This window comes from Pelodiscus sinensis, chromosome 1 (genome assembly GCF_049634645.1).
Source record: "Pelodiscus sinensis isolate JC-2024 chromosome 1, ASM4963464v1, whole genome shotgun sequence".
NCBI classification, from domain to species: domain Eukaryota; kingdom Metazoa; phylum Chordata; order Testudines; family Trionychidae; genus Pelodiscus; species Pelodiscus sinensis.
In genome coordinates, this window is record NC_134711.1 from 50,094,407 (window position 1) to 50,114,293 (window position 19,887).

General features: G+C 40.6%; 1 protein-coding gene across 9 annotated transcripts in view; it reads left to right on the forward strand.

The window, feature by feature from the left end:
* The window catches only part of IMMP2L (inner mitochondrial membrane peptidase subunit 2), a 771,740-nt gene that overhangs the window by 519,630 nt on the left and 232,223 nt on the right, over positions 1-19,887 (forward strand). For 8 of the 9 annotated variants that reach the window (XM_075929730.1, XM_075929739.1, XM_075929749.1 and 5 more), the window contains exon 4: positions 17,107-17,172. In XM_075929730.1, the coding sequence (XP_075785845.1) occupies positions 17,107-17,172 (66 nt within the window). Of the gene's footprint in view, positions 1-17,106; positions 17,173-19,887 lie in introns of those variants that run through there. The other variant, XR_012904089.1, reaches the window with a different exon arrangement.

Below are 19,887 nucleotides of genomic sequence, written 5' to 3' on the forward strand. Positions count from 1 at the left end.
TGATTCAGCCGCTGCTGAAACTGACCAGCAGCGGCTGAATCAGGACCTGGGGCAGAGCAGCTGGGGTGCTGCCGGGTTGGTCCAGTAGTGCCCACGGGCGCTGCAGGACCAATCGGCAGCGCCCCAGCTGCTCTGCCCCAGAGTCCAAAACAAAAGCCTGGTCTGCTGGGGGGGGGGGGGGAGCACACTAGCTGCGCCCCCCCCCCCCAGCAGACCAGGGACACGGGGAGCAGAGCCGCAGTGGCAGCGGGGTGCCGCGCCTCTGAGGCTTTGCTCTGGCAAAGCCTCAGAGGCGAGGGACCCCGCCACGGCTGCGGCTTCAGTCTGGGTGCCTGTGGTCTGCTGGGGACGGCCCCCAGAAGACCACAGGCACCCGGACTGAAGCCGCAGCCGCGGGGGGTCCCGCGCCTCTGAGGCTTTGCCAGAGCAAAGCCTCAGAGGCGCGGGGAACCGCCGCTGCTGCCGCTCCAGTCTGGGTGCCTGTGGTCTGCTGGGGACGGTCCCCAGCAGACCACAAGCACCCTGACTGAAGCCGCAGCCGCGGGGGGGTCCCGCGCCTCTGAGGCTTTGCCAGAGCAAAGCCTCAGAGGCGCGGGGAACCGCCGCTGCTGCCGCTTTGACTGGAGCGGCAGCAGCGGCGGTTCCCCGCGCCTCTGAGGCTTTGCTCTGGCAAAGCCTCAGAGGCGCGGGACCCCCCCGCGGCTGCGGCTTCAGTCAGGGTGCTTGTGGTCTGCTGGGGACCGTCCCCAGCAGACCACAGGCACCCAGACTGGAGCGGCAGCAGCGGCGGTTCCCCGCGCCTCTGAGGCTTTGCTCTGGCAAAGCCTCAGAGGCGCGGGACCCGCTGCGGCTTCAGTCCGGGCGCCTGTGGTCTGCTGGGGACCGTCCCCAGCAGACCACAGGCACCGGGTCTCAAGGGGCAGCAGCAGCGGTTCCCGCGCTTCTGAGGCTTTGCTCTGAGAAAGCCTCAGAAGCGCGGGAACCCGCCCGGTGCCCCTGGTCTGCTGGAGACGGTCTCCAGCAGACCAGGGGCACCGGAGCAGCTTACGAACGGGGCTTTCTCGCCCCGACTTCCGGGGCGAGAAAGCTCCGTTCGTAAGTGCGGATCCGACGTAAGTCGGATCAGCGTAAGTCGGGGACTGCCTGTATTCCATTTTATTATTACAATATCATGTTGTTTAAACTATAAATATGATATCATTATCTCCAGCTCCTTTTAGAACTGTAATAACTCCTTAACACTGTGCACAAGGTTTAAGGGCTTGTCTACACTGTGGAGAAGATTGACCCTCCAGAGGTCAATCTTCTAGCGTTCGATTTAGTGGGCCTAATGTAGACCTCCAAAGCGAACTCTGAGGACAGCCCCCACCGTCGTCCCGAACTCCTCATTCTGTGAGGAGTAAGGAGAGATGCTGCAGTGGCTCAGCTTAAGTTAGCTGAATGCAGCTACATGTTTTGCATAGCTGGCTGGCGTACCTTAAGTCAATCTTTCTGGTCTAGATTAGACCAGGCCTAAGTGAATAGATAGGGTAAACAGATATCTGTTTTTTAAATGGACAGTCCTGTATTTAAGTCCTCCTACAGTGTCCTGACTTTTTCTTAAAAATGGACAATTATCCCATATTTTTGTCCCTTCCACATTAATACTGGTGAATCCTAATTGCCTACTGCTCTCTCAGTAGCAGTGAGGGGGGCTGTCCACTGGCTGATGACGGGGTGGGTGTGCCAAGTTGGTGATAGGATGAAGATGCAGAGCTTGTCCACCGGTCCATCAGCACAGCCCTTGCTGAGTGCCAGATCTCAGGCTGAAGGGCCCTGCCCCTCATCCTGTTTCGAACTGTGCATGATGAGCTGTGGTGGCTGTCGTATGAACTCCCCACTCTCTATCCTCTCCCTACTCTGCTCTTTTGTCCCCCTCAACTCCAGTATTCCCCCATTGTCTCTGGCTGGACTGGCACCCTGGAAAACCAAAACTTTAGATCCTGGGGCACTGGCTAGGAGGAGCCAAGCCCTGCATGTGCCAAAGCCCCACACAGTGTTGACACAAGGAAATCTCTCTGCCTCTCTGCTAAGCTCTGGAGTGGTACAGGAGGGGGAGGGAGTGGAACGAGCCATTTCTAGCTTGTTCACAACCTGAACCTGCAAGTTCCACAGCATCTCCCATTCCCAGGTCTTGCCCACAGAGAGCTAAGGGCTTCTCCCCATGGCACACTCCCTGCTGAGCCATCTCTCTGGCCAGGTTTGCTGAAATACCTGCAGTCATGTTCTCTGGGTTCTGGTGACAATGCATTTTTAGGGCTTAACCCCTTCCTGTCCACATTATAGCTGGGGGGACAGAAGACAACTGAGTTTTGTTGGTGGCCAGTAGAAGCTTGGAGGTATTAGCTGGCTTTCAATGCTCTGCGGGCAGAAAGGGACAAATTGCTTCCAGATACAGGTATGCGGGGGGGGGGGGGGGGGGGGAGGGAGGGGGAGGAATAGAGGAGAAGAAATTAGAACTTCAGAGACATGGACCAGGTCTTCCCTCTCCTTCTCCTCTCATGAGGCTGAAAGCAGCTCTTCCCTCTAAGACTGAGAAAAGGCTGCTGTTGGCCACATTATAGTGTGAACTCTGACAGAAATCTGCGGAAGGTGGGCATGTGACCCAACATGCCCCTCAAGTTTGCCACAGGCAGTCATGGCATCAGGTGATGGGAGTAGTAGGGCCCATGCTGGGGTCCCTGAAAGGCATAAAGGTAGGAACGCTGGGCAGGGAGGGTTGGGTCGGTCAATCACCCAGCCTCTGAGAGAAAGGTGTCCAGAATGTGTATGACTCCCCTCCCTATGTGAATCATAAAGCCTTAAAGATAAAAAGGTAAATAAAAAGACTGCAATGATGCAGTATTTCTTTTAAATGGAGGCTCAGTCAGTTTGATCTTCATTTGAACATTTTTATTGTATAGTTCTGATGGATTGCTGTTGAACTCACTTGAATATGAGTAATTTTACCAGATGTCTCGTATTCAGGATAGGGAAATATGGGCACCCTATGAATAGAACATTATGCAACTTAGAAAATACCAGGTTTGGGGGTTTGTTTTTTGTGTATTGCAAATAAACCAAATATATAGCTCTTTATGATGGATTCATACATGATTGTTCTTCTATAGCAATAAAAAAGCTGACTTTAAGAAATACAATTTGCCATTACTTTTGTCTTTACCTTTTGATAGCTGGAAAATAATTGAGTTTTGTTTTCCTAAGACATAAACACTGAAAAAGCATCTATTGTGTACACCAAACTATTTTTATAATAATCATCGTAACAAGAGCAAAGCTCCTTTTGACCTTGAAAGAGCTGTTCTTAATGAGTTTTTCAATGGATTTACATTGACATAATGCCACTACTTCTAAACAATTTATTTTTTTAGCAGTCTGAGCATCTTGTTTTGTGAAACATCCTGGAATTCTAGTAATGAGAGCCTGAAAGGAGCAGCTGGTTATCTTTTCTGTCTCCCGGCCAATGTAATAGTTTTCACTACAGTATGCTTTCAAGCTAAAATCTTAACCCTATGGAAGTCAATAGGGGTTTTGAAATTGACTTCAATGAGATCAGAATTTTACCCTTTTGTATTTTGTCCAGTTCAGTTTTAAATGTCTTAGCAATGAGATTCCTACTTTCATGGGAGACTACTGCTTGAGCTAATTGACTTTGCAGTTACAAAACTGTACTTGTGTAATTGGGTATCTTGATCCTTGGTGTATATATGTTTCAAAATGCTTAAAAAGGGGTCTGATCCTGAATTCTGCTCAATGCAGTCTTTAAGAGGTGCAAGACCACTGGCTCCTGAGGAATTCAGGGTGCGTCTAGATAGCACTCTAAACTCAAAATAAGATACACAATTGGTGTTGCACAAATTGCATACTTCATCTTGAATCTATTTCAAAATAGCTTATTTTGAAATTTGGCATGTCTACAAAGCACCAGATTTCGATATAAAGTGCTACTTTGAGCCATCCCATATCCCTTGTGCAATGATGTTTACCGGGATGGTGAAATAGCATGCCCGTTATTTTGAAATATATTTTGAAATAACAGGTGACTTGTGTGTATGCAGGGTAACTATATTGGGATACCAGAGGTATCCTAAAAGAGCTGTGCAGAGTAGACATACCCTAAGATAAGAATGCTGAACAACTCAGAAGATCTGGCATTTTGCCAAGTGGAACATGTTTATGTTAGTCTTTCTTTACTTAACCATTACAACTTTTTTTTTCTTATTCTAGTCATTCTTGGATTCTCTCTTGCAGGGATAGTTACCATTGGAGTAAGTTATCTCTTTGGAATCTGCAGGCAAATTAAAAGTTTTCCTTAATGCAGTCCTCTTTAAAAGGGCTAACTTAATATGAACTACACAAGGAAGTTATAGTGCAACATATTCATGCACACTGCAGTTCACAGCCCCATAGTTCAGATTATGTTCAGGCTATGTAAACACATTGGTGCCCAAGTCCCTTTTGAAAATGTGACTTTAGCTCCTAAATCACATAGGCATTTGCACTTCTGAAAAAGTATGCCACACACATTTGCTACCAATTCTTCGTTCATTAATTTGAGTATGTGTGTGGGGGGGAATAGTTGGACTTAGAACCTTCTTGAAATCTTGTCCAAAAAATTGATGTTTGGAAAATATTCAGAGTGGTTGTACTGAACCACTGTGGATGATTTAGGATAACATTTCTCCATAGGAAACTGAACACTTTGAATCCTTACTAAACTTATGTCCCTGCTCTGAAAGCATGAAAACAGGAGTGTACATTTTCAGTGTATAAAATATTTTATAAAATAAATACAGCTAGCTTACAGTTACTGCATATAAAACTCATATTACAACTTAGAAATGTTCCATGTGTATTTTATTATTGCTGCTTTCCAGACACTTTGATTTTGTATTCTGCAACCTTTTGTAACAGAACTACATCATTGTGTTTGTTATAGCATAAAGTGTTTTGGGAGCTATATTAAAAATAGTTTAGTTCACACATAAAAGCCTAAGCAGCAGGATAATGTGACAGTCAGTCAATAGTTCACTTTAACATAGCAACCATAAGAAATCCAGATGCCCTGTTCCCCAAATTAGCTTGCCTAATATTACTGTAGTTTGGCTTAGAATTAAGCCAACTAAGTAAGTAATTCTAAATGCACTTTCTAAAGCAAAGGTTGAGGTGATGAAAATTTTCAACCCTTTAGGAAAAGGTGGAGGTGAAGTGAAATGGCAAGGGTAAAACAGCAAATAATTAATTGAATCTTTTTATTAGCAGGGAGGAGGTCAAGTATACATAACCATAACGGTTATATTGTTTGCATTCTAAACAACTGAGTCATTTAATTTCAGAGTGATTAGACTGGAGGGCTGGGAACTAATTAAAATGAGATTTTAATTCAGAAGAGTAGTTATATTTGCAAGTTACTGTAGTACTTGCAGGTTTTCAGATTGACTAGTCACATTGTTTTGTAGTCTACCCATTAGTTTTATTGCACAGAAGCATTTTAATTAGAGCCTTCAATTTTCCTTTTTGTTTCTCTAGCTTCGGCAATTGAGCCAGTTGGCTGAAATCTGGAAATGAGAGCTCCAACTTCAACTGAGTCTGTATTTGATTTTTGCCTTTTAGATTTTCAGAACTATATATGGAATACACAAAATTGGTTGCAAGAGTCAATTTTTTTAAAGGGGCAAAAAACAAGATGGCTTTGCTTGATTCTGCCATGATAGGATATGTCCATTAAGGATAGTTGCCACAGTCCTTTTCAGGAGTTTGCTGCTGGTTGAGATCCACATAATCTGGCAAGATCTTCCACCGCTATTTTGAGGTGACAAAAGTCTTCCATCTCTGCTACCTCAGCTACTAATGAGACTGCATCTATGTAACATGTCAAGGATATATTTGAAATACCCAAATCAGTCAAAGTACCCCCTCATTCTTTCTCTCTAACATTCTTTGGGACCATTTGTCCCAAATTTGTTAAAACATAGCAAACCATTCCCTCAGAGTGCTTTGACTTAGAAATCCTCATATTGAGGAACTCTGTCCAGTTTTTTATATCCCTCTAGAATGAAATTGCTGTATTTATCTGTCTAAGGGTATCTTTAGACTACAGGGTTTTGTTGACAAAAGTGGACTTTTGTTGACAGAATTATACCTGCATCTACACTGCCACTGAGTTCTGTCAACATAATGTCGACAGAACTCAGTAGTTTTGTCGACGACTGTAAACCTCATTCTATGAGGAATAACGCCTTTTGTCGACAGAGTTCTGTTGACAGAAGGAGTTATTGCATCTACACTGTCCTTTGCGTCTACACTGTCATGTCGACAAAGTGGTTTGCTTTGTCGACAGAACTGGATGTGGTCTAGACACTCTCTGTCGACTGAAGCCTGTAGTCTAGATGTACCGTAAGGTACTTACATGCCTCAGCATTGCAGTATTTGAGCTCTGCACAATCTTTAGTATATTTATTCTTCCAACTGCTCATTTTACAGATGGGAAGCTGAGGCACAGAGATTTGTGACTTGCCCAAAGTCATGGAGTCAGTGTGTAAGGAGCTCCGAATTGCAGCAGAACTATTGGGCCAACTTTTGTCTCTGCAAGAAAAGGTCTTGAATGTGTTGAAAATAAGAGTCATACTGGCAGTATTGGAGTTCACCTCCAGAAAAGTCTTTTATACCCAAATATGTAGTTACTTATTCTGGACCTCCACTAATTGAACAAATGCTGAAGGAAAATTAAATTTCACAGGGTTTTTCCTGTGGAGCTTAATGTGCATTCTTATCTGTCAGGACTGGTTTTGAGCCTTCCTCTTCTGAAAGCTTATTTTCAACTGTCATTAAAGAAAGAACACAGAAAATACTTCAGGTTCATTATAGGCAGTGCAAGACAGTATCCTGCCAGCCTTCTGGGTATTAACCAAGTGGTTGGCAGTTGCCACTCATCTGTAAAAATCAAGATCCATAATTTATAGCTGGATAACTGGTTCAAAAGAATTAATTCTCAAGATGGAGTACTTTATCTGCAGGAGGCATCCTAAATTAAAGAAGAGCCCTAGTTTGTCAACCTCAGATTAGGTACTGAGGTCTCATCCAGTAACTGGACCTAAAAAGTTAAGACTAGAAGTTCCAATGAGGTTTAATTTGCAGATATTAGGCCTAGTGTTGGCCAGCACTTCTGTTGCCTCTTTCTTAAGACTATAGACCAACCTTTTCTACTGTGAGTGAATTTGTATACAGATTGTCCATTCTTGTACTCTCCACAGCAGGACAAAGACTCTTTATGATGCTGGACACTACGGGTATGTCTAGACTGCACCCCTCTGCCGCCAGAGGGATGCAGATTAGGCTGGGCGAAATTGCTAATGAAGCAGGGATTTAAATATCACACGCTTCATTCACATAAAAATGGCCGCCGCTTTTTTCAGCATGGAGCTTTGTCGGAGAAAAGCTGCAGTCTAGACGCTGATCTATCACTAAAGAAAGCCTTTTCCGATAGATCCTGTATACCTCATTTATGAAGCATGAGGGATCTATCGGAAAAGGCTTTCTTTAGCGATAGATCAGCGTCTAGACTGCCGCTTCTCTCCAACAAAGCTCCGTGCCGAAAAAAAGCGGTGGCCATTTTTATGCTAATGAAGCGTGGGATATTTAAATCCCCGCTTCATTAGCAATTTCACCCAGCCTAATTGGCATCCCTCTTCCGGCAGAGGGGTACAGAGACATACCCTACCAGAAAATGTCCTGAAGGGGATGCCTATTCCTGCTCTCTTAAAATCATAGAACCATAGAATTATAGGGTTGGAAGAGATCTTGGGAGGTCAAGACCAACCCCCCCCTACTAAAGTCATGATCAATCTCAACTAAATCATTCCAGCCAGGACTTTGTCAAGCTGGGACTTAAAACCTGCTAGGGATGGAGATTCCACCACCTGCCTAAGTAACCCATTCCAGTGCTTCACCACCCTCCTAGTGAAATAGTTTTTCCTAATATCCAACCTAGACCTCCCCCACTGTAACTTGAAACCATTGCTCCTCATTCTGCCATCTGTCACTATTGTGACAGCCTTTCTCCATCCTCTTTGGAACCTCCCTTCAGGTAGCTGAAGGCTGCTATCAGATCTCCCCTAACGCTTTTCTGTAGACTAAATAAGCCCAAATCCCTCAGCCTCTCCTCATAAGCCATGTGCTCCAATCCCCTAATCATTTTTGTTGCCCTCTGCTGGACTCTCTCCAATGCATCTGCATAATTTCTGTAATGGGGAGCCCAGAATTGGACACAGTACTCCAGATGTGGTCTCACCAGTGACCTCATACTTTCATAAGCATGACATATATATACAAATTTTTCAAATAAAACTTCTACAGTCTAGGTTAGGGAACATATTTAGGATCTTTACTGGTTCATGTTCATTGGAAGCTTTAGGAGTTAACTCTCCACAGTATTTGCAGCAGCATCTTTCTGCATTGCAGTTGGAAGATATTAAAAACATACCAAGTCTGACTTCTCATCCAATTTCACCCAGGCAGGGGGACTGCCAGAATTACTAGGCCCTTGTGCAAGGTGTGTGGGGATGGCTCCATGCTCCCAGAGCTACTTGGTGGGTGCTGTGTGACAGTCTGACAGTAATTAAAGGGCCCAAGTCTTTGGCCACCTCTGTTCTTGTGGTATCGGCAGTGGAAGCTGGGAACCCCAGACCCTTTTGAATTGTTGAGCACCAGGAAAAAGTGACCCTTTTGCTCCCTCCTCCCCGTCACAGCCCGTCACCAAGGAAATCACTTGTTGCTTGTATCCTATAGAGGGGCGTTATTTGTCACAAAGGAGAAAAGGGGATTGTTTATCAATAGCAACACTTGTTTTCAGAATGAATTATGTCCAGACACTGAACTCCTCCCTCCTACTCGGTTTTACTGTCCAAGTCTAAACAGGACTTGTGGAAGTAGAAGGGAAACTGAGGCTACGTTTACACTGCAGGCTTCTTGTGCGAGAAGCTTTTTGTGGAAGAGATCTTCTGCAAAAACTGCTTGCACAAGAACACGTCCACACAGCAAAAGCGCATAAAAAAACTGATGCTCTTTTGCGAAAGAGAGCATCCAGACTGCATGGACGCTCTCTCGAAAGAAAGCACTGATTGGTATATACAGAATGGCCACCAGGGCACCTGTGCTTTTTCCTCTTTTTGTGCAAAAATCCCTCTTCTCCATCCACACAGACCTTTTTGCGCAAGAACCCTTTCGCAAAAAGGTTTCTTCCTTGAAGGAGGAAGACTAATTGTGCAAAAACTCCTCTGTTCTTTCGATTTACTGTCAATTTACTGTCGAAAGAACGAGCTTGCAGTGTGGACGCTCCACAAGTTTTTGCGGAAGTTTTTCCACAAAATCTCTGTAGTGTAGACACAGTATAAAGACTGTTAGGGAATCAAGAGCATGTACATCATAGTTCTGTGGAACATAAGGAATTATATGTGTCTGTTAACTGCCAATTGCGGCATAAAAAAGATTTCATGGCTATTTTGCTAGGCACAAAACTCCTACAGTAGAATTTTGTACAGGCAGTTAATTTGGTTGGTTATTGTTTTTTTTTTTTTAAATGTTTTGTAGTACAGTAGCACTTAGAATCTCCAGGCATGGGGATCCATTGTTTTAGTTGTTATACAAATGTAAACAAACAAAATCAGCACCCATCCCAGAGGGCTAGATTGCAATCTAGGATTATTGAAAGATTTTGCTTTTTCAAGAGGGAGGTTTGCATATGCAATGCTAACATAGTTCAGAACATCAAGTCATGGAATTAAAATCAAGAACTACTGTATGTCATTACAAATATAGTTTCCCTAGCATTAATTATATTACTGTAAATATAATTTCTACCGGAGATATAGCAATAATCAAGCATTGCTGAAGCTTACACTCAACCAACTGGCACAATTCCAACCCTAAAGTGTAATGAAACCAAGTTTCCAAGAAGGATGAAAAATAGTAGATATTCAGCATACAGTTCATTTAATTAGCTTTCATTACTACTGAAGTCTGCTTCTTCAGAGTTAGCCTACCAGAAATCCAAGACCAATTGAAGGTTTTGAGTTTCTCTTACTTTCTCTTCATAATGTCATTGGTTCCTTGACAGACTTTTTATTAGGAACATTTGCATATATGCCACACTTATGAAAGGATGAGAGACAAGATGCACTAGTTAAGCTAGAAATGGAGCCAATGCTCTCATCCCCTTTTCTCCTGCTGTATAGGCAAGAATGGCATAAAACACAGCAAAGTTGTCACAGTTCAGGGCATCAAGGTGCACACTGCTTGTGTGCCTCTTTCCCTGAGAACAGGAAAGAGAAAAAGGTAGGGAGGGTAATCAGTGGATCAGTCATATCCATAGCGGTGAAACCCTTGCTAGGGAATGTGAAAGTAATCTGCCTGCAATTTCAGGCTGTAATGTCAGTGGAACCATGCTGCTCTGTACCAGGTGGATTTTTCCCTCCACCTCACCATCAGTTTCTCTGCAATCTTTGTGTTGTCTTTAGAAGGACCCCTTGTTCCCTGGAATGCCATCAAGGTGCTATTAAGCCTTTCCTATATAAGTTTGTCAATGTCCTTCATTTCTGACTTGCAATCCCCCTGCTGTTGGCTGGTATAACTGTAGTGCTTCTCCTGAGCAAAATTTGTCAGTCATAGCAAGAAGTATGATGCATTTCAGCTAGAAGAATTACTTCTAAGGGCATGAAATCAGAGTATTTTGCATGACCTTTCAATTGTGAACCCTCTGCAGAAGGTGCCAACAAGGATGGGAACTAGTGATGGCTTTGTGATGTGGTAATACAGTTCCTATGAGCAGATCTGGAGTTTACTGTTTCTATGTCTTCACAAATGAAGACATTAGGATTTGAACTAGGTCCTCTTGGTACTTCCTATTTCACAGGGATGTAGTGCGAATAAAAGCATGAAGCTCTGAGTTGCTCAAAATGCTATGGTAATAGATACGTGATAAAATTTGTTGCATTAATCATTGTTTCTCCTAGCTCCCCTTCTTTTTAAAATCTGTGCAATGTTATATGTCTGTTCCTTTCACAGCCAAGCTTTCACCAGGATACAAGTTACATTTTCTTCCAAAAATAGATGTTTTTCCTATAATGATGGTCAGAAAAGAGGACAAAACAGAGACTATGTCTAGACTGCATTCTATTTTCAAAAGAGGATATGCAAATTCCGTGGGAATTTGCATATCTTCTTCGGCTCTCACTTTCAAAAGAGGATCTTTCAAAAGTGAGAGTAGTCTGGACGTGGGTTTTTTTTTTTGAAAACAAACCCAACCTTTTTCCAAAAAAAAGCTCTTCCTTAAAAGATGAGGTTTACTGTTTTTTTCCCGAAAAAAACGCATCCAGACTGCTCTCACTTTCGAAAGATCCTCTTTCGAAAGTGAGATTGGGAGAAGATAAGCTATGCAAATTCCAGCTGAATTTGCATATCCTCTTTCGAAAAAAAAAGTTTATACGTGCCATAAATGGGATATTTCTCAAAAGAACAAATTAGAAAATACATTGTAAAGCATGTGGCCCAATTCCATAGCAGTTCTCTGAGCTTGTAAATAGGTGTACCCTGCACCACATGGCTCATAGCAAATATCGTAACAGATTTATTATCAAGTAGATGAAAGGCAATAAATGTACAATAGTACTCTTAGAATGGCTACTCTCCTATGGCATCATCTCTAGAATTTAAAGATGTGGTGGAAAATTCTTGGGAGCGGGATAAATAAGCTCAAGGTATTCTTAAAAGCATAGTGTCTTCTAATGAAAGATGGTTTTACTGTAAGTGTTCTGTTCGTTTTGATTTCTTTGCGTATATAATAGTCAGTTAAGTCACTGATTGTATAAAATCCATCTGGTGCCATCTGAAAATAAACTGTGCTGTTTAAAGATTCTCAAAGAATACAGGAGTTAAGTCATGTATAGACACATAGAATCTGTAATCTTCAGGCACCTCGTGACATGAAGCTTAAATATCTCTTACAGGCCCTATTCTATACATGATCAGTTGGTACCACCAATCAAGAGAGTGCACAAGCCCCACAAATAATTGTTTTCCAGGATAACATAACATATTAAACAACTTCAGATTGGCACAGTATCTAATGCAGACTGGTTCTATTTAAATTGCATCACAAGATTCTTGATAGTGGGTTAACAGTGTAAAACCATACGTGCACCTGCCTGTAAACCTAGGGTGATCTTTGAAGTAGAACTTTATTTTATGATGCAGCAGTAAATTAGATGGGCTCTGATTGCATTCAACTCTAATTTCTTTATTCTTTTAATAGTAGATACAGTCTTTGAAAAATATAATTGCTTTTGGCTTGTCTGCTACCTCTGAGCATCAAATATTATATATCACTGATATGGCTCATCAGCCCCAATTCTGACCTGATCCTACCATGAGACACTGGTGTTGCTTCTAGCTATAATGTTCTAGAGTGAACTTGAACCATGTTCTTGAGTCCCCTCAAACACAGTCACTGGGCTTGACCTGTATGCCCCTGAAACTGGGGGTCCTGACAGAGTACCTCATTTAAGAAGAATTGGTTAGCAGCAAATTATTCTCAGATTTGGTGTCTTTTGGGGCCTTCTGTACAGCTCAACTTTTCTCCTACAGTTTTCGTTGGGAGAAGAATTGGAGATAGAATGGAATTGCATCAAGATTACAATGGTTTTCAGGAGGTTTGTTTTTCTAATGGGTCATTCATATGCTTCTTACAATTACCTCTACTTAAAAAGTTTTTCTAATATCCCTGGATGGTTTATACGCACTCAGCTGCATAACAAGATGGAAATATGTGTGCATGTGTGTTCCTGAAAAAGTAGGTGGGATTTTTGAGGAAAATGTCAGTTTGTCTTTTTGAAAGGACTCTATTGAATCTGGCTGGAGCAGAGATATACAAACTATTCTGTGAAATGGAATCTCTGATTATTAAGACTTTTGAGAGGCAGCTACTAGTCCTTCTAATATCTTCAGTGGATCATTTACAGAAGAAAACAATATGCACACAATTGTGTTTGGATAGAGATAACTGGAGAAAACTGGTTTGGAGAGTGGAGGTTGTGTCCTTGAATCAGGGAGCTTGAGAATTCAGTTGACTGAGTGAGGAACTTGTCCCTCACTCTCTGAACACAATATCAGGGCCTGACTCTCACAAGGATATCAGAGCAGGGACTTTAGAGCTTTCCCTTTTCACTGTGATTAAGTTGAAAAGAGTTTGCATAGTGTAACGTGGGAAACGTGCAAATCTAGCTACGTTATGCAAACAGTTTCTTTTGTTGTTAATCCATTTTTATGTTTTTAAATAAATCCTATTTTAAGATTACCGTCATATGGACTATTTCACGCAGTTGTTCATCAAGGGAAGAAAACTCTGTAGCTTGTAAGGAGAAGTGCCAAAGAGTAATAAGTTTTTGGAATCAGTTCCCCTGGGTCAGTCTCTGTACAGGATTTGTACAAAGATGTCTCTGGTATTGCCATTAAGGTGTTGTGGGTGAACACAGAGGAGAGACTGAATGACCAAGTAGGAGATGGTACTGGTGGGAGATGGTGGTCACCAGCAGACTGGACAAAATAAATCTGTGGAGGAGTTGCCTCTCTCACATCTTGAGTGAGAAGACTGAATAATAATTTTGCCAACATTCCCACTAAATAATTATTTGTAAACCATGTTTTTTTTCACTTTTTGAGCAGCTCTGCAGCCAGAGTATGGCTGGTAAATCGAATGACATTCAGTAAAAAAGATTCTGAAGCCAGAAATTGCTTATAATCCTCTTTATGTGTCTTCCATAGTCAATTAAACTTCCTACCCTTCTATGAGCAACTTTCAGGTGAACGCTTATGTGCTAAAATGTGACCTTAGAAAATTCTCTCTCATCTACGGTCTATTATTTGTGGATGCTGAACAAAATGCCCCATCTATAGCCAATTGAAAATTCCTTGTTTAATGGTATCCATTTTTTTGGTATCCTGTTAAAGTCAAGTTCTTATTTTTCTTACATTTTTCTCATTTAAATGAATTCTAATATTTCCTTTAGAATACTTTATCATTTTCTGGCTTCAGATGTTAAAAAAAATCATGATTTATAATAATGACGTATAAGGGTTTCTTGAAAGACTCTTTGATAAATCAGCCTTTTAATGTGTCCTTACTGGCAGAAAAGTGACCACTTTAAGAATGAATGTTCTTACCTCTGATTTGGAATGATGTTTATTCAAGGTCATTACAATTATTGCTGAGTGCGTGCAAATTAACACAGAGGTCAGTAATTACATTACAAAGTGTACATGCTAATCAAATGGAAATGCTTATAAGGGGAATTCAAAAGAACCTTTAAAGTAATATGTGAGAGAGAATTTTAAAAGGACAGACTTAAAATTTGATGTCTGTTTTTATTCATTCTTTAGCAAACACACACTTTAGGACATACATTATGTATTTCTATTTCCCATTGATTAAACTACCTTTTTACAGGAGTACAAGTTCATACTTAGCCTAAATGAATAAGAAATGGAATAAATTACTGATGATATTTTACTGAAATGGTTTAATTTACTGTAACTCTAATGGTTAAAGCGTAATAGCTCTTCTCTTAGGCTTGATCCCAAGTGAGCAGTGGCACATATGCTAGTGATGGCAGCAGTGACAAGTGCTGTTGGTGCTCCATCTACTAGAACTACATGGACATCTAAAGATTGGTAGGTAGCTCCCACATGCAAAGAGATCATAAAATCATTTCTGTTCTCAGACTGGTAGAGATAAATTGAAACAATGAGTTAGCTTGAAGGCTACTTCAAAGAAGAGTCATGTTCAATGACTTCAAGCTGTAAAATGGCATCGGGACATAATTCTAAAAATGACTAAATTATCACATTTGAAATTATGCCCTAATCAGGTTCAAACTGCCATGGCCACATACTGCTTTGGAGGAAACATCCTTTGATCATAGGAATCTTTCCCATACAGGGATTATAAATTCTTTATCTGTTCTGGCGGAGGTCTTTCTATTTTGATCCCCTTCTTTCTGATTCTCTGAACTGGACCTTCCAGCGATTTGATTTCTCTTATGCAGACTGGAACTGTGGACTTGAATCTGAATCAAGCATTCATTTCCTTGCTTGGGCTTGACTTCACATGAATAGAAAGTATAGTATTATTGTTACTGTTAACTTGATCTCTGCCTTCAAACATAATTCCATTGTGTGTGGAGTGGTAGTAACATGAATTGGCATCACTGGGGATTTAGGGCAGACCTCAAATGAGTTTCTATTGATAGCTGTGAATTTGATTTGTTGGGGTTTGTAGTGTTGCAGAGAAGTACTATGACCAGAATTTTGGGGTACCATTTGCCAACTCCCATAAACATCCATTACTTTTGTGGCCCTTTCTTACCTATTCCTGGTTTCCTAACCATAAGTCATCTACCACTACAAATAAGCCTGCTTGGCATTTTGTCCCCCAAGTTTCATGTGGCATCCAGTATAAGTGACTCAGCTCATCTCTGTTGAGTTTCCCCTCCCAAGCCATCTTAGCTTTATCTTCAAAGAATGTGTCTGAAGAAGAAGACATTATTGAAGCATGCTGCCAGATGGCCAGCGGCTGACACCAAGACACTGGTGGATTTCTGGAGTAAGACCCAATGGAAAACTCAGAGTATGTCTACACTACACGGTATTTTTTTTCAGAAAAACAGGAGGGGGGGTCCAAAAAAAATCACTTACGTCTACACTGCAATCACATTCTGTAAAAAAAAAAGTGAAAGAACTGAGGGTTTTTTCCGACATAGGCTTCTTCCTCGTAGAATGAGGTTTACCATTTTCTGAGAGAGCTCTTTCGGAAAAAGTTGTATGTGGACTAGGAAGAGGAAAGGGGGAAAAGCACAGATGCCCAGGTGGCCATTCCTCCCATAGTAATCACAGCTTACATGCAAGATGAAGTCCATTCAGTGTGGATGCTGTCTGTCGAAAAAGCAGATCGCTTTTTCGATGCACTTTCACAGTGTGGACACTCTCTTTCAGAAGAAGTTTTTCTGGAAGATCTCTTCTGGAAAAACTTCTTCTGAAAGAAGCCTGCAGACTAGACATAGCCTCAGGGATGACGTTTCTAACAAGCTGGCCAACCTCAGAGTCAGTGTCAGTCAGTGTCAGCACCAGGAGGAAATCAAAAGCATGGGCTACCTGATAGCCTGTCTTAACAGCAAACAAATGAAAACCAGTATTAAGAGAATATGGAAAAATTACAGTGTTTACATAGTTAAGTATTTAGACAAAAAAACTGGGAAAGTCTGGGTATATCACAAAAAAAAAGATACATGATGTGCACATATGAGGTTATAGAATAGTTTTGATACTATTCTGTACATTTAAGTAGTAGTATAATTGTATATGGAGAAGGTGTAGAATTCAAATTTTTCTTTGCTTCCTGATTACTGCATGTTTGAGTGTGCAATTGTATCACACTCAATATAAAGTATTATATACTTTAATTTTAAATTAAAACTTGATATTAGAAGACTTTATATAATGTGGAAACTTTTAGAAAATTCTGCCTGTTTTTCTAAACTCCTTCTTTGCTTACCTATGCGAGATTTGCCTCAATTAGCATGATAAATATTAATTTCACTTTGAATTTTTTCAAAGTGAATGAATGACATGAATATTTAAATACACTATAATATTAAAGCTTGATGGAAAATTCAGACTAATATGTGTGAATTTATTTGCAAAAGTCCCCACATCATCAGTAATGTGACATTCTAATTTAGTCAGTGTCAAGTGTCTTCCTAATTTCTACTACAATAAAGCGTTTTGATTATATTAGTTTTTATATTCAGCTGATATTTCAGCCACTGATTTTTCATGATGGGGTTGAAACAAGAGTGCTAGCACTGGCTTCATTTTAGCTGGAGCATCATGATTGATGCCCTGTAATGGAGAACATGGAATCTCATAATAACTTTATTAGTGCCTATTTCTTTCTTGAATTTCTTTTCATTTTCTTAAAACAAGTATAATTCTGATTGTGTAACCTTATCCCTTTTCCAGGTCTCCTAGAAACCCTGAACAGAAGATCATTAAACGAGTGATTGCTCTTGAAGGAGACATTATCAAGTAAGTATTTTGAGCCTTAATCTCTCGTGGCACGTCTACACAGCAGGGCTAAAGTTGAATTAAGCTACGCAACTTCAGCTACGTCAATTGCGTAGCTGAAGCCAAAATAGCTTAATTTGGCTTTTGGCACTGTCTATACAGCAGGGAGTCAAAGGAAGAACACTCCCTTACTTCTCATGAAATGAGGGTTACAATGAGTCGGAGGACCAACTCCTCCCGCTAGTCATTATTTCAAAATAAAGGCTTGTGGTCTATACGTGCACTATGTTATTTCAGAATAACATCGGTTATTCCAAAATCATGCTGCTATGTAGAGTTTTTGTAGGAAAACTGGCTTTTCAGTAACTTTGAATGAGTATCCTAGATTACAACTTTCTAGTATTTTCTTGCTATACATTCTTAACAGGGATGTCACTGTTGTACATGTCAACCTTTTTTTTTAATAAGAAATGTTTCACAAAGGTAACCTTATGAAGATTATGCAGGTGCAAATCCTGCTTATCATTTACAGTATCTGATTTCCCTATTGTAAATTTGCAAATTAAAGTGTATACATGAGCACACAGCTTTGGTCTTTCTGATAAGTCTGATAGTTTTTATACAATAGTTTGCAGGTATGAAATTCATTCACTAAGTATAATCACAGTTATCTATCCTCATTGCAAGGATTTTTGGGGAAACCAGACTTGTTGGGAATATTCAGCATGCTTATAGCTAAATACTATATGAGGAGGTTTATGGAAAAATTAAGGTCTGACAAGTCAGCTTCTAAGTTTTGGGCTGTCCTGGAAAGTTGACTTTGCTAGGATTCAGCGAATTTAAGGATCAAACTTATGAGATGATGCCTAAATGTATGCGCATTTGACACATTTGTAATGCCTCAATAATGATATAATGCTCTATGCTTCTGTATCACTTTGCATCAGTACTTCTTGAAGTGTATTGCAAAAAAAGTCAGTATCATTCCTGTTTTGCTTGGAGCTCCAAAGCTGAAGTATTCCTAGCCTGTTACAACCATTTATTTTGCAAAAAGTTGGCTGGCTGAAGGGCTTCTCCCTCCATTCTGGTTTGTGTGCCTTGCCCCATCCAAGATGTCACTCTTCTACTGTATGCTGCAGTTTGATACTTGCAATCCTACCTCTATAGTGGCCAGTGCAGCTGAAATTACCAACTGCATGCTGGCTAAACAGCTGTTCTTCATTTTCTTCTGCACCTGTGCCTCTTACTGCTCTTGTTGCCCATTCAACACACCCACTTCACTTTAAAACAAAACAAACCACCACCAACAGAAACAAAACAAACAAAAATCGAAGGGAAAAACCCATACAACAAGAAAGGCACTCATGAAATCCTGTTGCTTCTTGTTAAATCTGGTGTGCTTGTTTTTTAATAAGGCTCTGGGGGAGACTGGCTGTGAACAGATTTGTCTTCATTTAAATCTATAAAATCGTGACTGGTGTGGAAAAAGTAAATAAGAAAGTGTTGTTTACTCTTCATACCAAAAGAACTCGGAGTCACCCAATGAAATTAATTGGCATCAGGTTTAAAACAAACAGAAGTCTATCTAGATTTCTCCTCCAGTGAGAAGTCAATGACAGGTCCTAGGGAACAACTCTGCTTCAAGAATTGATTCTCTTCCAAGATTAAAGTGGATTGCTAACCCTTCTGCTGCTCACACAACTCCCTCTTCTATATTCATACCTCGTATAATAATAAGTAACAAAAATTAACCACAACATAATATGTCTACCCAAGTCTGAACGTTTGCTTATGTGCCAAAACCCCATAATGCTTGGAAGGCTAAGTGAAACAGCCCCACTGAGGGATGCCTGCTATAGCAATCTGTCTTCACACAATGGCTTCTTTCAGTGCCATGCTGGCAATATATTTAATGTTTGTGTTTTGTAGTTAAAAAGGGCAAGATTAACAGTTCCAATTTAGTGTTCCTCCTTCATTTCATAGGAATGTTGTTGAAAATGGGATAGCAAAGTAAATCAATTCCAAATTATTCTACTTTTTATTTTATAATATTAATATTTTACAGTGGTGTTCTTGAGAACATGTTGGGTGGGATTTTCAAAAACACTCAAGGAAATTAGTTATCCAGTTCCCAGAGATACTTCTGAAAAATTCCACCCATGATCATAAATATACATGAACTTCAAGTGCTTCCAATATCGATTTATTTGAACTATTATGGTTAGTAGATTCATCCTCTGTTTGGTTCATTGAATAATTGTAATGAAAAGGTTTGGAAGTCTCAAGTGCTTCAGGTAGCAGAAAAATTACCTCTAGTATACCGAGGAAGCATCTTGCTTAGAACCATTCTCAGAAAAATACATACATTTCATAAGTTATCCATATACATTTTGTACCATTGGAACAATTCTTTGAAAAAATTATAATATGTAGCCTTTAAGTGTTGAGACTAATTTAGGAGCTAGAAATACATACGGAATATAAATACACATTTATGTGTGTGACTTTTTTGCTCTGCAATTTGCATTATTATTGATTATTTTCTGCTATGGTATTAAAAGGCGCTATGTGACTGAAACATGTAAACCAACCTCAATTCACAACAAACTGGGTGAGCTAACATATGTGACAAAAACAGTCAGGCATTTTCCTTTCCAGTTGATTAATTCGAAAACAAATATTTTTCAGAAGCAAAATGAAATTAATATTGAATCAATCCAATACATTATGTTTATG